The sequence below is a fragment of the Chlamydotis macqueenii genome, chromosome 3, assembly GCF_036417535.1.
Source record: "Chlamydotis macqueenii isolate bChlMac1 chromosome 3, bChlMac1.mat, whole genome shotgun sequence".
In the NCBI taxonomy this organism is placed as follows: Eukaryota; Metazoa; Chordata; class Aves; order Otidiformes; family Otididae; genus Chlamydotis; species Chlamydotis macqueenii.
Window position 1 is genome coordinate 72,559,429 of NC_141558.1, and position 16,134 is coordinate 72,575,562.

Below are 16,134 nucleotides of genomic sequence, written 5' to 3' on the forward strand. Positions count from 1 at the left end.
TCTGCAATTCAAATATTCTTCTCGATATGCAGCTGCATCCCAGAGAACTTCCTGGTCAATATCAGACTCTAAAAGGACATTTCTGCCTCTCAGCTTGCCCTGCTTAAGAGAGCTGAGCAATCCAGAAGAAAAGGAACAAAACAAACAAACCCCAAATCTGAAATAAAGAGTGATAAGATCAGTGGCACATTGAAGTCCTGAGTAAGTAATGATAGTAAGCAGTTTTAGCCTATGCAGATTGTAAGGAATGATAGGTATGATAGGTATATCCTGAGGAAGGGCTTAGGTGAGACTACTAAAGGAAAGGGGGGGGGGGGGGAAATCTCATTCACCATGCATGCAAGAACACAAAATAAACAATTCTTAACTGAACTGTTTGCCCTGTTTCAGCTGTGATTTCTGTCTCTCTGCTATTGACAAACAAACCTGCACAATAAAGCTAGCTTTCACATGTGGCTTTAGATCACTGATAAACTGAGGACAGGGAGTCAGAGTTCGTTGTACAGGATTCTAAGCAAACCTGAAAGCAGGCTCTGTAATGGAAGGTGAAGCATGAGCACGTATAAAGATAGGTTGGGCTTTTTGAACTTGACTACAAATTACTCATGCCTGCAGACTAGGCCCAAAAGTCCTCTTCTCCAGTGTATGAGGGAGTGCTTGCCCACAGAGTATAAGCTGCCCAGACAGGAGAAGAGATGCACGGTAAGGCTTTAGTATCACAGGTGGTAAGTGAACTACAGTCTCTTCTGAATCCCAAGGCAATGTACCTTTAGTTTGAGTCTGTATTATTTTGAAAGGGGCAAATGATATATTGCAGCTTTGGAAGTATCTTTCTGGGGACAAGACTTTGCAAAATAAACACCTTGTTGCCAAAAGATATTCTGGTGGTGTGAGGCTGTATCATCCCTCCTGTCACTTCATTGAAATTAAAATTGGATTAATTTTGTATAATTCATTAACAGCTCAAGAAAACTCCTTTAGCTTAAAAATATCTTCCTCCAGTATTTGAAGCTATTTGGTTATAGTTCCAGAATTCCATGTTTCACAACTGAAGCAATCAGATACATGAAGTATAAGCAGACTTTCTCCCAGTTGGATTAAGAATCAAATGGCATTTACAATATCTAGAACAAAAGTGAGACTTTAAGATGCTATCACAACATAAATGGTAGCATGACTAAAAATAAGATGAATACAACAGGAGGTAGTTTAATATGAAAGAACTAATGCAATGTAGTAACAAAAAACAATGACTGACTTAAGTTGCCAGGTACTTGAAGTTTCCTCATGTATATTGCACAACTAATAGAAAAAGACAGTTTTTAATCCTCTCACTATGTTTTCCAGAACTAACAAGAAAGCCTTGGGAAAGAACAAATACAGTGAATGGAAGCAAGTCACCTGTTATCTCCAGGTACTCCCTTTTGTACTAGTTATCTCTTTCTTATGTTTGCTGTTGTTGCCTGTGCTGCTAAAGATACTGGACTAACATAGCAAAAATCACCTTTAGTAGTATTAAAAGCAAAATGTAAGAGTTTAAAATTACTGCTACGAAACTGCTGTAATCTGGAATGAGGAGTTGCTTTTGGAGAATGCTAGTAAGTGAAATTTTTGACAGTCAAGTCACAGGTGAAACCCCAAAAGATTCCTTAACAATTGCTGGTGGATAACTTCAATTGTCAAGGTGTATGTTTGCCTACAGCCATGTTTAATTCTTTCTGTTTCTTTAAAAGTCTGAAATTTCCTGCAAGGGAAAAACAAATTCAATCCTGTGATTCATATATTCAGTAGCAAATCTAGTGAATAGGTTTTTTCCTTTCTATTTATTTGCTAGTCATAGAATGTTTACCTAGATATTTAAGCCATCCTGGTAAGATTTGATTCTCTAACAATTTTCAGTAGCTGTCTCCTACCAATCCAAGGAAATCCATTCTAAAGCAGTGTAGAAAAACTATACATCCTTCAGTGCATTAACTAATCTTTGGTAACTTGTCACATGGAACTTTGGTAGGCCTTTCAGTAATGCAAAATTGTGAAATAGCTGCTTTAGCAATTTTTTTTAAAAAAATTTTTGAGGTACATTTAATTGCCACTTACGTTAAGCAGAAGACTTGTGGTTCATTTTAGAGTTCCTGTATATTCTGCATACAGAGGTTAAAGGATTCTGACTTGAGATAATCTGACAAAATTACCTGAAATTCTTGAGAGAAAACGAAAGAACATGTTAAACTTGAGAATGCTGTGTTTACAATTGTTTTCTCCTTAAAATTCAGGCCTGTTGGAAACAGCTATGCAAGATTTGGTGATTAGAGAAAGAAAAACCAATTATAATCTAAGTGGCATTATTTGTGGCTGAGGTTGCTATTGAGGTCTTCAGTTCTAAAACCCAGCGGTAAACACTCTCAGTATCCTTGTCTGTCTTTCAGAAATAACTAAGTCTGGGAGCTTAAAATGTCTGCAGCCTTGATTCTGGTTGCTTGCTTTGTTTTGTTTTTTTTTGTCAAAAAGCAGGTGACTTTGGTGATGTCCTCTCTGGTATACTGTCAGTGTAACAAAATGCTGCTTTACCTTTAGTCTTGACTTCCCCCTGACTTCCCTGGTAGGTCTTACCTGCTTTAACCAAGATCTCTTGTTTTGAAGCAGATTTGACGTATCAATACCTGGCATTGAGGGTGAACTTGTCACAGAAGTAATTTGTGTAAGAAATCCTAAAGAGCATTTTAGATTTCATATTCTTTAAGAAAGTTGCTGACCTGGCCCTTTGGCTATAGATACCTTATGGATAAGCAGTTGAAGAAAGGAAAATTAAGAGATTCATAAACAGGGCAACTCTCCGTATCATACTCATTTGGGGAGTCTGGGATATCCTTAAGTCTTCATTATATCTATCCCTACAGCCTTAGCTTCTTGTAAACTGTTTTATGCATCCTATTTCATCGATCTTGTTTCAACTGGTGAAATTCAGAGGTTACTGAGGTCTGTTTAAAAATATTTTCTGGCCTAGAGGAGTACAGGAGCGCAAAGGAGTTTTGAGACTTCTCTTGAGACATACTGAGAAAATCTCTCCATCAAGCTTTTGTCTTCAATCATACAATGGAAAATGTTGATAGAATTGAGCTTGAAGAGAGCCTCACTGAGTGTATGCTCTAAAAATACTTCAAAATAAGAATTCTGTTTTTATCAAATGTCAGTATTATTTTCCAGTGCTGTCATAACCTGCTGGAAGGTGCCATAGCATGTATTTTAAGACTGCTGGTACAGTTTTCTAGTCAATGTTGACATTTTTTCCCAGCCAGGATGAGGAATGTTTCATGGACTCAGAAAAAGTATTAGTAGAAATCTTTTTTGAATAGCCTTGCATTTTTCTTAATTCTCTGCAGTTGAGAAGTCTATCTCAGCAAGCAGCTTGTTAAAGAAACTTTCTTTGAGAGAGTTAGTCAAAGGGTGTTGCTATTTGAAACACTAATACTGCGTTTGCCAAAAAAGGGATAACTTTTACCTGGTAAGGCTTGAGAACCTGCTTCTGACCTCTACAGAGAGGATATGAGTCATTTACAGGGATTAAATAAAGCATGCATAAGAAACTGGCAAGTAAGCAAAATTTTCTCTTCAGAGCTTCCAAACAGGTAGATAATGGAGGGGTTGTTATTCAGAATGAATGTTCTATTTTAGGATAACTAGTGTCCTGTTTAAAATCAGGCCGTTTTCACCGCAGACTTTGAAAAGACTTTTACTATTTCATGAAATATTCAGGTAGAACTCATGGAACATAACTAGTAAAACTCCATTATATTTAAGGTGCTAAAACTGAACATAATTAAGACCTATTATAGCTTGTTAAGGTAGTGTTTCTCCCCTTCGTAGACGGGAATCTCCGTGGAAAAATCTGCTTGCTTCTGAAAACAGGTTCTATGATTCATTAAACAGGTATCATCCTGTTGGGATTTGAGACTTTGTAATAACCATTTTGACTGGTTCAGGGTTGGACTTTTTCTACATGGATTGGTAATCACCACATGCACCCAGGTTCCTCTTCACATTTTGTTTGTCCAGTTGAGCCCATTTTTGGACTGATTAAAAGCAGATGTTGTCAAAGGCAAATTGAGATGGCTTAAGAACCAGCTTTGAATTCATATTAAATAGTCGATTTTTGGCAGTCACCACCTGCAAAGGCACAAATTCCTTTTGGGTATGCCAAGATTTGGTGAATCACTTGCAGTATTCGGAGAAGCAGGTTTTTAAAAATGTACATCTAGGTACGCAGGAATAGCAGTTAATTTTCCAGGTGAGTTTTCACATCTGCTTTTCACAAATTAAGTAAAGATAACAAATAGATTTTGCCTGACTTAAACACATGAAAGGGGAAAAAAAAGAGACTTGTTAAACATAAATCATTGTTTCTGTTGGGAACATATTCACAAATTAGAATTCACATTGTGTATATATTAAGCTGTAGATCTCAGTTTCACTCTCTGTGGCGTTAGTAATAAAATACTGACATGGAAAGCCTTAAGGTTTTACAAGCTTTCTGCAGAACCCCTCAGATTACAGAGTCAAATTCCAGCTTCGTTTTTCATGAAGGCACTCATTGTGGTGACTACTTAATCTTTTGTATGAAAAGTTCCCCTTTTAGCTACTGATCTTGGGTGGTGTATTCTGCATGTTGGCATGAATAAAATCTTTATCTTGCATGCTTGATTTAAGGTGTTCTAGGGCCTTGTCGAGGTTGCCTCACTCCCCTGTTAGGCAATGCTATGAAAAACCACACGGGAGAGCTCTTTAGCCATCTTGGGATCAAATCGTTGAGATGTCTTATTCACTAAATTTCAAGTGTTAATGTTTTTCTTAATGGCAACTGCATTCGCCCTTAGTCTTTCTTCTCAGCAAGCTGAAGAAGGGGAAAGGGGCTAATTTAGGGGGGAAGGCAGCTAGATTTTTCTAAGATCAGAAATTATCTAGTTTACAAATTACAGTCCTTCATATTTGACTGAATGAAGAATGTCTTGCATTTCAGAAAGCAAAAACGAAATACATTCTTAAGACTGGGTGGTAGAGTTCATAAAGATATTTTCCTGTTGAGCATTTTGACAGCTAGCAGTATATGGCGTATGATTGGTAAAGCTGTCTTTTTATACTGAAGATCTGAAGCAAACGAAACAAAAAGCAGTCTAGCTGTGGAGAGCTCTTCTTTAAAGTCATTTCATGAAAATAATTGATGTTATAAGTCATTTATTAAAATATATTCTTGTTTGGGTTCTTCCATTAAGGCAAGTAGTTGGTATCTGTTAGCACTTGTCAGAAATTACATTTTGGGAGGACACAGATTCTTTTTTTCAGTACGTTGGGTGTATGCTGTAATGCCATAGTGTATGGGAGCAAAGTGATAGTGAAAGGAAATGATCAGAAACAATCTAAGGAAAAGCTGAAAAACTCATGCTATTCTGTTTGGATTAAGTCATTGTTTCAGGTGTAAACTGCAAGTAACACTTTAAATATTAGGTACGTGATGAAGTAGCAATTGCCAAATATCTCATCTTCATAAATGTTTTTGAGCAAGGAATTCTTTCATAAAGAACTTAGCACTATCGGTATCTAAAGAGTTTTGTAAAAGATCCCAAACTGTGGTTTGTCTTCATAGCATTAGCACACACTGTAGATCTTCTGGTGGTTACAAGGTGAATTCTATTTTCCAGCTTCTTTCACTATCAAGTTATTGAATATTTTGTCTTCCATCTTACTTGATGGATCATGTATTTCATTTCAGTGTGTTTCAAGCAATAATAATACTAGCAATTTCTCTCTTGGAACTTACGTTTAAATTCTCTAAACAACTGTAGCAGTTTAGTATTGTGATCCCAAGTGAAGAACTGAGCTGGTATAACAACAGAGGATGTTCCTGTACCTCCCTGCTTTGATGAAAAATCCAGCAGCAAAGGGACAGTTATACATTAACTTCTGCTGACTCTGTTTTGTGTGGTTAGCTGCTGGCAGTTTTTTCCTAATGAGTGCCACTAGGCTTGACATAACTAACTTGTCAGTGCACAGAAATAATCATGAAGTGTTAAAAAAACCCACTGAGATGTTTCTACCACCTACACTGGAGTTACTGCCTTTTGAAAAGCTGAATGGGCTTGGGTGTACCAATTTAAAATGTCCTATCACCAGAATTACTCAGTAGCTATGAATGTGTATGAAGGTTTTAATGAATTCTTTGAATGTGCCAGGCTGTTGCAATGAAACAGGCATGCCCTGTTACAGGTTAGGAGAAAGGAAAATAAGCAGCTTTTGCGTCCCATGTTGTTTCTTAACATTTTTCACACTGGCAGCCTGGAAGAGGTAAAAGTATCTGCTAGAGAGCACAAACCTGAGAAAGTTTATCAGATCAGTAGTATCAAAATGTTATTTTAGTGTGCATGCCTTTTTCTGTTTAGAGATGCATTTTGAGTATTTTCCTTCAGTTAACAAATACGAAAATAGTCCTATCAGGTTATAAAATTCATCAAGACAATTAAGTATGAGGCTTATTCTGCTTGTACTGAACAGAGACAGTGTAATCAGACAATTTCTTCATGGATGAACTGCTATCTTGTAAGGGAAGATGCATGAAAGCTGAAGGTAGTGATGATGTAAAAACAAACATATATATAGGTGCACTATTCTTTTTCTTCTCAGTGAGAACACAGCTTTAACTAAATTAAAACTACATAATTAAATGGAAAAATTAAAGCAATGGATATGCTGCTTATGTCCCTCACATAATCTGCTTTATTCTGAAAAAAAAAAGATAGGTTATCTTCTCTCAAATACACAGTATTAAAGCACAGAACTTTGCCTTTCCCACTGGTTTGTCTTCTTTTTGTTTTGTCTTTTTTGTTCCTGGCCACCTTCCATTGTAAATAAATAAGGCTGCACCTTCAGGTAGTGAATCCAGAAAAATGCAGTGTTTAACAAATTGATCCTATGGAAGAATTCTGCAGTAAGACATTGAGTTTAGGCCAGACTTTTTTGTTCAGTGATGCCACATACAAGGACAGTAAAATAGGACCTAGTTTAGTCTATTATTACCCTACCCTTCCTTAATGTTGGCATACTGTGATAGTTCTAAACATTGGGGAAACCTCTTGACAGAAACTGCCAGAAATTTTATCAACTTCTTTTCACTTAACACTTTACAAAGTAATGAGGAGAGGATGTTAGCCAAGATTGAAAAAGTTAAGAATAGCAGAATATTCCTCCCTCTTTGACCCACACCGCCCATCCATTCATCCATCCCTGCTTTGGAGGACCATTTCTGTATTCCTGCTGTTGGAATCTAGGTTCTGTCTCTGCTCATAGCTGTAGGTATGCAAGGCCCCACAGAAACCTAGTGAGTACATCAGTTACACCTTCTATAAACAGAGGTGATCAGAAAAGAGAAGTGAGAAGGTAGAAGACCTGCTTCTTCTGGCATGTGTGTTAAAGATGCAAGATAATGTCGGTAAGCAAGTTTTTGATGTCTTAGGAAAGTGACACAAGCAAACATTGAACATGACATAGTCCAAAACACTAGGCCTTCCTCTCAAGTATTGTCTTCTAAATCTTGCTGCTGCTACAGTATTTGCTTTCAGTAGCCTTAAAAAGCAATTGACAGAATAATTTAGGCTGGAAGGGAGTTAGATAAGGTTGCTCAGCTGTGTCCTGTCAAATGTTGAAAATCTGCCAGGGTGATTCCACAGCATTAATAATACAGTTAGAGCATCACCATGTAGTCATTAGTTAGTGGGAGTGTTTCTTTGAGAGGGCCTCTTTTGAAATGAGTAAGCAGTTGAAAAGGGAGAAGGGAAAGCATTTGACACTTGAAGGTGTTCAGTTTTTTATGCTCATTATGAAAAAATCAGAAACCACTGACAGTGAAATCTGTCTGCTACTTGAAAAGTTCGTGTTTTGAACTAATAACTCTTATTCTTATGGTAATATTTCCGGTTTGTGGAAAACGTTCTTGGTTGTTGCTTTCTATTCTGTGTGGCATTTTGGATCTGCTTGATTTTCCCACCCTTTCACTCCCAACGTTTTTTTTTTTCATTCTGATTCTTTACTATGTTTTCAATAGACGAATGTTAGCAGGTTTGATGGGGAAGCCCTATGTGTCCTGTAATAACGACTGACCAGTAATTCACGGATGTGTTTTTGTACTGCAGACCAAAATCTACACCAACGGGGCAACCCAATGCCAATGGAGTACAGTCAGAAGGTCTAGATTATGACAGATTGAAGCAGGTACGTATATAATGCGTTGAATAGAAAACTTAGGTATAAGGTCTTGTAGCTGTCCAATACCAGTTTTTAACTGTTTTGTTAACTAGTTCAAAACTTAAATAATTATTTAGTAATTATTAGTCATTATTTTTCCCTAGATGTGTTTCAGTATTCTTCGGAGCTGTAAGTGTAGGATGGTGGCTTACACAGCCCCGTTACTTTCTCACAGATGCTCGTTCCTGCTTTGCATTAGACAGCATGCACAAGATGGTGTTGATACTGTGGATGAACTGGGAAACTGGTTTGCATGGAAAAACCTTTCCTTCTCTTCCAAACAAACAAGCCCTTAGAGCAGTTCTAGCAGAACAAGTGTTACCACATTTTAATGTCAGGTGTGAGCATCCATGGTCATGACTTTGGTGAAAGAGCATCCAATGAATACCACCTTTTGTGTAGCTATCCTGGCTAAGAGCAGAGGAGACTCTTGTGGAAAGAAGGTGGCAGCCACCTACTGTTAGATGTGGAAAAGACATTATGGGATTCTTTGAAAATTATTTGGTACCAATTACTTGTAGGTGACAGGCCTTTGTCAAGTACACTTGCTAAACAGACAAACCTGTGCAACCAGAAGGCTTGGTAAGAGAACGCTTGTGATTTGTATGAAGACAGGAGCTGTCAGTTAAGAGCATTAGTGATCTGTAGACTGAGCAGATGAACAGCTCCTGTTCCGAAGAACAGGAGCTCGCAGAGGAGTGAGTGAGTGTAAAGTATTTGTGTTCCTCTGACTACAGAGAAGTCCCTCGTTGTAGAGGAGACCTAAGATGATCGATGATCTTTGCTGCTACTGGTAGGCGCTTTCAGTGCAGATGTCCTTTTGGAAGCAGTTGTTGCCTGGGGCATTGGGCTGATGCTGACCCAAGCAGAGTTGTGTAAGATGTTCGGTGTTGTTCATGTGTGAGAATGCTACTGGGTATTTTTGCCCTGTTGTGCTTTGTGGTGTGTCTAGTAATCTGTAGGGTCTTTGGGAACTGCAAGGCCAATGTGCAGGAGGAAAGTCTGATTCCTGTGAGAGAACAGTGTTTCAGCATGGTGTCCCTGCTTTAGGTGGCAGTCTTGATGAAGCATGGTATGATGGGGTAGCTGACCAGCTTTAGTAGCTTGCTGAGTGAGGCTTGGACAGAAGCAGTAGCGTGCTTTCTCAGTGCCAGTCTGAGTTGTATGGTATGCGAGTCATGTTTGAGTTCTTGGTACTGTTTTTTTTGGCCACATTTGTCCCTGCTGAGCTGGTGGAAGCTCCTTTTCTTGGGGAGCATGTTGAGATGGTGCTACTTACTTTTCCGGCAGAGACTATGAGCATGCACCGTATTGTGGATGTGATCTGCCTCTTCCCAGCAAGGCTCTACTGAAGTCAGATCCCTGTCCTTGAAAATGGGGAAGGGATGTGCTTGCTGTTGCCAGGGGGCTGTACATTCAGGTGTCCATAGAGTGGGGGGTGGTTGTAGAGCGAGTGGGTTCCAGACTTGGTGAGTTCAGGGAGTGGCTGGTTTATAGGACCATGGTAGTGGTGTTGGTGCCAGTGTTTTTTAGAGGTGATGTGCATTGTGGAGTTGGAGGTGAGGGGTCTTCCTGAAGTGGTGTTTGGATCAACGGGCTGGCCCCTGAGTGGGGAGGGAGGTTCTAGAGCAGGGGTCCAGCCAGTAGTGGGGGGGAAGTGGGGTTTGTTCTAGAGTCGTGAGTCCAGCTTGGTGGCTGGGGAGGAGCAGCATGGTGCGTGTCGGATTGGTGGTTTGTTCTAGAGCAGCAAGTCCTTTTGGAAGCCTAGTGGTCTGTTCTAGAGTGAGTTCTAGCTCATGGGGGGGTTATTGTTTCTAGCCTGTGGGTTGTTCTTGAGCTTGTGTGAGGTTCTAGAACCTAGTTCAAGCAGTACTGTTGTTTTGTCATCTTGAGAGGATTTGTGGTACTCTTGCTACAGCTTCAATGAAATGCTGCTCATGACAACAGCCTGACTGCTTTCTGTTTTTCTTTTCTTTTTTTTTTTTTTTTTTTTTTTTTTTTCTGGAGTGCTTTTTTTTTTTTTTTTTTCTTCTCTCTGGTTCTTTCTCATTGGAGGCACAAAGGATGGGGATCCTATTATCCCATAAAGCACAGCTCTTCCAAGTTTGCAGTATGCTGACTCTCACTGCCTCTGTTAAGATTCTTTTCTCTGGAGGCAACGTTGTCTCTTCTCACCATTTCTGCTGAACGTGTGGCAAGCTCTTACTTGCCGCTGCTCTTTCCAGCAACTGGTGGCCACGCTTCTGTTCCGAGGCTTCTTGCTATTTGTCCAAGATTCTTGTTTAAGACTTGGCAAATTGGGAGACCTACATTGGCAGCTTTGGTACACACTCTTATGCCAGGAATTACTTCAGGCAGGGAAGTTCTGTCCATGTGTGTCTTCTACCAACAGCTCATAAAGGACTCAACAAGTCTAGAGTACACTAGGATAATTGCACACTCAGTTGCAAACAGCATACTAACCCCAAAGCTGAGAAAGAAACAGCTGAAGTCTTCTGGATGAGTTTCCTGCTGGCTACAGATTTGGCCAGGAGGTGACCGTCTCCTCTACGGAAACAGACACTACTAGCCACTCTGCTTGTAAAAAACATTGTAACCAAATTATCAGTTAACATCACTTAAACAAAAGGATGGAGAAAACGGCAAGCAGGGGACCGCACTTCACTCTATTGCCTTAATTCTCTCACGTTCCAGCTGGTGACTGGGAATACCTTGATAACTTAATTCCCTTTTTTCTTTTTTTTTTTTCCTTTGAATATTTTCTTGCTGGTTTTAGTTAGCTTTTTTTTTTTTTCGCATTCCACATTACATTTCATCTGTAGCAAAGCTTTATTTTAAAGGGATGTGCCAAGAATTTTTTACTTAGCAGTTAGATTAGTGTGATATTCTAACTTCAGTATGACACTTCTTCTCTCATAAGTTCTACAGGAATCAGTTTGTAGGACTTCTGTGGAAGGCTTTTTTTTTCATTGTACCTGCAGTACAAATGTTTTAGGGATGCTTTATGTTTGGGGGATTAACTTGGAAGATAAAGACTGGGTTGTGCATTTCATAAGGGTCAAAGGTTGATGAAAGGTTGGAAGAATTTTGGATTTCTCTCAGCAGAAAATTACAGGTGGCAAAACGAATCTGTTCATGTTACAGAACTAACTTATTATTTATGCTCTGACACCACAGGACATTTTAGATGAAATGAGGAAGGAGTTAACAAAATTAAAGGAAGAACTCATTGATGGTAGGTGTCAATCTGTTTATATATCTGTATATACTGTATATATCTGTATATACTGTACAGTCTTAGAGTAAGCAGCTACAGGTGCACAACCATGTAATGTGTTTCTAGCCTGAGAATGATATATTGGGAAAAGGAGCTTTCTTCTTAGTCTGGTGACATACTTTAATTTGTGCCAGACCTGTTCTGACTGATGTGCTTCTATGTTATCTCTCTTGTGCTTTTTGTTCTAATAACACACTGACACCAAGTAGTGTATTTTTAAAAGGGGTCAGAGGGATGCTGTATTTGAGTGATTTGCAGTTATTCTTCTATCCTGTGGTGGTAGGTGGGTTATCTTTAAATAGCCCAGAGCTGCTGAGATGTATATGTCAAAACTAGTAATATTTAGACTAAGATTGTGCATTCAGCTTTTACTCTTCTCCTCTCTGGTCTGTAATGTAAGAGTCAAAAGAATTACCACAATTTTCGTTTTTATTTTAACAAAAGATGTTTTCCTAAGTAGTCTTCTGTAATTAAGGGAAATTATTGAGAAAGAATAATCTGAAAGGTCCACCTGTTAAGAAGTAAATAAAACTGTGTTTTACTGCTTTGGTGTGCCCCCCCCCTTTTTTTTTCTTTGTTGAAAGTACCAACCTAAAGTATGAGAAGTATGAATGGGGGAAAAAGGTCTTATTAAACTGATACTACTGATGGTAAAATATCAAATATCATCAACTGGTGTCATAGAAAGAGCTAGCTGGATTGGGGCTACAGAGAATGCAGTGCTTCTCCCTATATTTTGACCGTACTGTGTACCGTAGCCTTTTAGAACAGTATGATGCAAACAAAGGAGGGCCCTGAAGCTGCTCTTAAAACAAATAAGAAAATAAAATAAATGAGCTCCCACACATGCTCCTTGATAATCCCACTGGGAGTGATTGTCATTAGGTAAGGTCATAGACTTGCTGCAGATGCAGACCTGAAAAATAAGATATTAACATAATTTTACAATAGGAAAAAGGCTGAGAATGACACTTGCTTGAAGCCACATGAAGGAATCTTACATATAGGTTACTCATGATATTAGTGTTGGAGCAGAGTGAGCCTTCTTTAAGGGGTTAGTTGTGTATTCTGACTTTCTGCCTTGACTTTGACTATTTGATTTGTTAACTTTTCTCTCTCTTTCTCTCTAGCTATCAGGCAGGAACTCAGCAAGTCGAATACTGCATAGAAAGACTAGTACTAAGCTGATGTGACTCTTTAATTTGGTATAAAACTGACTACGTTTTGTGAGCTGTTAGAAGAAAATGGAGACAGACAGACACTTGGAAGGAGGGAGAAACAACGTATTCTGAAGAGCTTCAGACACATCACTCTGGTGATACGCTATTCCCCTCCTAGTTTGCAGCTTTTTTCTGACCTTTACAGCAGGGCGGAAGAGACTCTTAAAGTTACTGTAATGATTATGCAGAAATTCCTACACCTATCAGACAAGATCACAGTGCTTTGAAGTCTACTCATGTCAAGATAAAATTGCACATGTTTCAGAATTTGTTGTTAAGACAAAAAACAGGGAGAAGCTTGGGAAGGCTTTTCAGAGAGGTTTTCTTTATTAATGAAGGAGTTAGCAAGTTATACTGTTGTACTTCAAATGTATCTCAGGTTTGTCTTCCTATCATATCTGGTATTTCCATGAATAATTTAAAAGATCAGATGTGTAGAAGTTCAGTTCACAAAACATGGAATTAGAAATGTGTGCTTTTAAAGGGCAATATTTGTAAGTGAATGATCTAGACAGTGATGACATATCAAGATCTTGGAATTTTATGATAGGAAGCCTCTCTAGTTAGCCTTCATGCAATTTTATAGGAAAATAAAAAAAGCAAATACAGTCCAGAGTTTAAAGATGTAGATGCCTTCCTACATTGTTATGATGCTTTACCAAATCTAAGACTTCTACATAATGCGAATCAACAGTCAAATGTAAATCATTAGTATGTTGTAGATTTACAGTAGATTTTGGGGCTTTTTTTAGATTTATGCATGTGGACATTTTTGTAATGTAACACAACACAGCCAGCTTTTTAATTAAAAGAAAATTGCATGTCACAGAGTAGCCTTTTCATTTGTAAGGCTTAATTTATGCCCAAAAGGATGTGGGATGAGGGAGGGGGAAGGTGACACATTTTTATTACTTTCTACACTTTTTCTTCATCTTACATGCATGTGTAACAATGAGGAAAATGTGACTTTTATCAGTAACCATGTTAATGGAACCAGGTACTTAATCCTTTTGTATCTTTTTTCAGTTTTCTATTTGAAATTCAGTAATACTTCCATAATGGTTCTGAAACTCCCATGTGAACCTAACTAATTTTTCAGTGAGAGAACAAACGTGTAGGCATCTGAATTACTGAGGATGCACCTGTGTAAGTGCATTGTCCTTCACCTTTTTCCATGACCCTCTGCTTCACTCTGTTCTGAGACTCCTTTTTTGATTGTTTAATGAGACAGGACAGCAGTTAGTTACCTTAGAATGACAGAGCATCAGGTCACAGTAAACGTCCCCTTCTCCTCCTAATATATCTGCCACTGTCCTTCCAAAAAACTCAAAACCAACAAAAGACCCCACAGCTCCACACAGCCCAAACCCTGAAAAACAGCAATGGTGTATGCCATTGGTTTTGGTCAACAATTTGAGGATCATTTTTGGGGAAGAGGATACCTTTCTGTTTCCCAGGGGTATTCTGATTTTATGCTTGTAATTTTTTTTTTTTTTTAATATGGTACAGTTCAGTGGAATAAAAATTCTGTTAATTGGATCTGTAGTGCTTTGGACAAAGAATATGGATCAAAATCTTCCCTTTTTCTTTGCACTGTCAATTTTTCTGAGCCATAACAGTGCCATGTTTGCTTTGGGATCTGTGCTGATCCAAAAGAAAAGTTTACTTACAACTTTTGGAGAGACTAGTGTTTCAGCTTAAAAATATATGCAGCTCCATTCATAGGACTAATGCTTTCAATAACATACTGTCTTAAGTGCTGAACACCAAAGCAAAACAGCACTTACAGCTTTGTAAAGGCTTCAGTGGGAAACTCTTCTCCAATGCAAACATTTCCTGTTTCTATAGGTTCAAATTCTAAGAGAAGATTACAGTCGAAATATTGCCTAACATCATCTGTTAATCATTTTTTTGAAAACAAAACACATTTTTCTGCATGCATTTATTGAAGGCATTAAAAAAAAATCTGTAGTAAGCTTGTCAAGTACTGTTTTTCTCAAAACAAGAGGAGGCATTTTCATCTTTGTTGTAACTTTGTTTTACACGGACTTTTTGAGCATTAAGGAAGTTTACCCTTGTCAGAAATCATGTTTGATTTGTTTCTAGGAGAGTTCAGGAGTAGCATAGTGGAATAGCATGAATAAGTGGTCCAAAATTAAAGGATGAACTACTAGATTGTGCAAGGAACTGGCTTATGCACTAAACGTTTTGTGCCTTGGTCTACAATTAACATGATTTCTGTTTAAAAGAAAAAGGAACAGATGTCGTCTTTTGTGCTGCTTCTACATACATACTTTCTGTAATCCCAAACTGCCGAATTGGTTCTTTCCAGAAAATCGAATTGAATTAAACATTACTGTAGACATTTCCTGTCCTACTGACAGTTGCACCGTTTCCAGAGATTTCAGTATTGAAAATGAACTGCAAGAAGCTAAGGTCATTTTGCTTACTGGTAACTAAGTTCTTTAAAAACCATATTGTGGTGGTTCTGTGCTTTTGTACAACGGATGTCTTAAGCTGAGGGCAGTTTAAGGGATCCTTTCTAATGCCAGGAAGGCGTTGCTTTCCTCAACACTGTGATCTGACCTGTGATAAGCCTGTACTATAGACAAGTGGCTACCAAGTCAACTGCAAACCAACTGAATGTAAAAATCTTAGTGCTGGTGCTGAAATCTCTTCAGATAGTCATGATTTCCAGTTCATCGTTTTAAAAAGTTATCAAGCATCAAGTGTCAATCAAAGACTGAAGATCACTAATGAATGTTGACTTTTCATGCATTTAGGTTTACCTTCTTTTTAGTTTCTCAGTTCATTCTCTGCTATTTTTATCATATTGTGTCATTTTAAATTTCTTACCTGCTAACGTTTTGTTTGAGCGAATGAAATAAAATTGCAATATATACATGTTGCCACCCTTTATTTCTGGAACTTTGTTAGAAGACACTCTGAGGTTTTACTACTCGGAATTCCCAAAATTCTGAATGGCTGTGATCATTCCTTACTCCTTGATTCCTACCCTCCGTTCTGTTTCTCCATCAGAAGATTCAGTAGAGAAAAGTGAAGATTTACCTTACAAATAATGTAACTGCAACGACTGTGTAACATTCATGAACAATAACTGCTGTACATAAATGAAAATCCATTTTAAATGTATTATTTGATTTACATTCTCACACACCTACACTTTCGTATCTGTATCCACGGGGAACTTGGAAGGGAGGGAGAGGGAAAGACCAGGGGAAAATAATTACAGTTAGTCCAACTTTTCTCTTGCTGCTTTTATGTTCATGATTTATTTTCAATACTGGTAATAAAGAAAACCTACCATGAAAGACTAATATAGCTTTC

The 16,134-nt window shown here is 38.2% G+C and overlaps 1 protein-coding gene across 6 annotated transcripts in view; it reads left to right on the plus strand.

Moving 5' to 3' along the window:
- ENAH (ENAH actin regulator) overlaps nucleotides 1-15,688 on the plus strand; it is a 96,598-nt gene extending 80,910 nt beyond the window's left edge. For 3 of the 6 annotated variants that reach the window (XM_086744470.1, XM_086744472.1, XM_086744474.1), the window contains 5 exons: nucleotides 1,348-1,414; nucleotides 3,865-3,927; nucleotides 8,178-8,256; nucleotides 11,467-11,524; nucleotides 12,697-15,688. In XM_086744470.1, the coding sequence (XP_086600596.1) occupies nucleotides 1,348-1,414; nucleotides 3,865-3,927; nucleotides 8,178-8,256; nucleotides 11,467-11,524; nucleotides 12,697-12,734 (305 nt within the window). In that variant the 3' untranslated portion in view covers nucleotides 12,735-15,688. The remainder of the gene's footprint in view (nucleotides 1-1,347; nucleotides 1,415-3,864; nucleotides 3,928-8,177; nucleotides 8,257-11,466; nucleotides 11,525-12,696) is intronic. The other 3 variants (XM_086744471.1, XM_086744473.1, XM_086744476.1) reach the window with 1 other exon arrangement.
- Nucleotides 15,689-16,134: the final 446 nt, after the last annotated feature.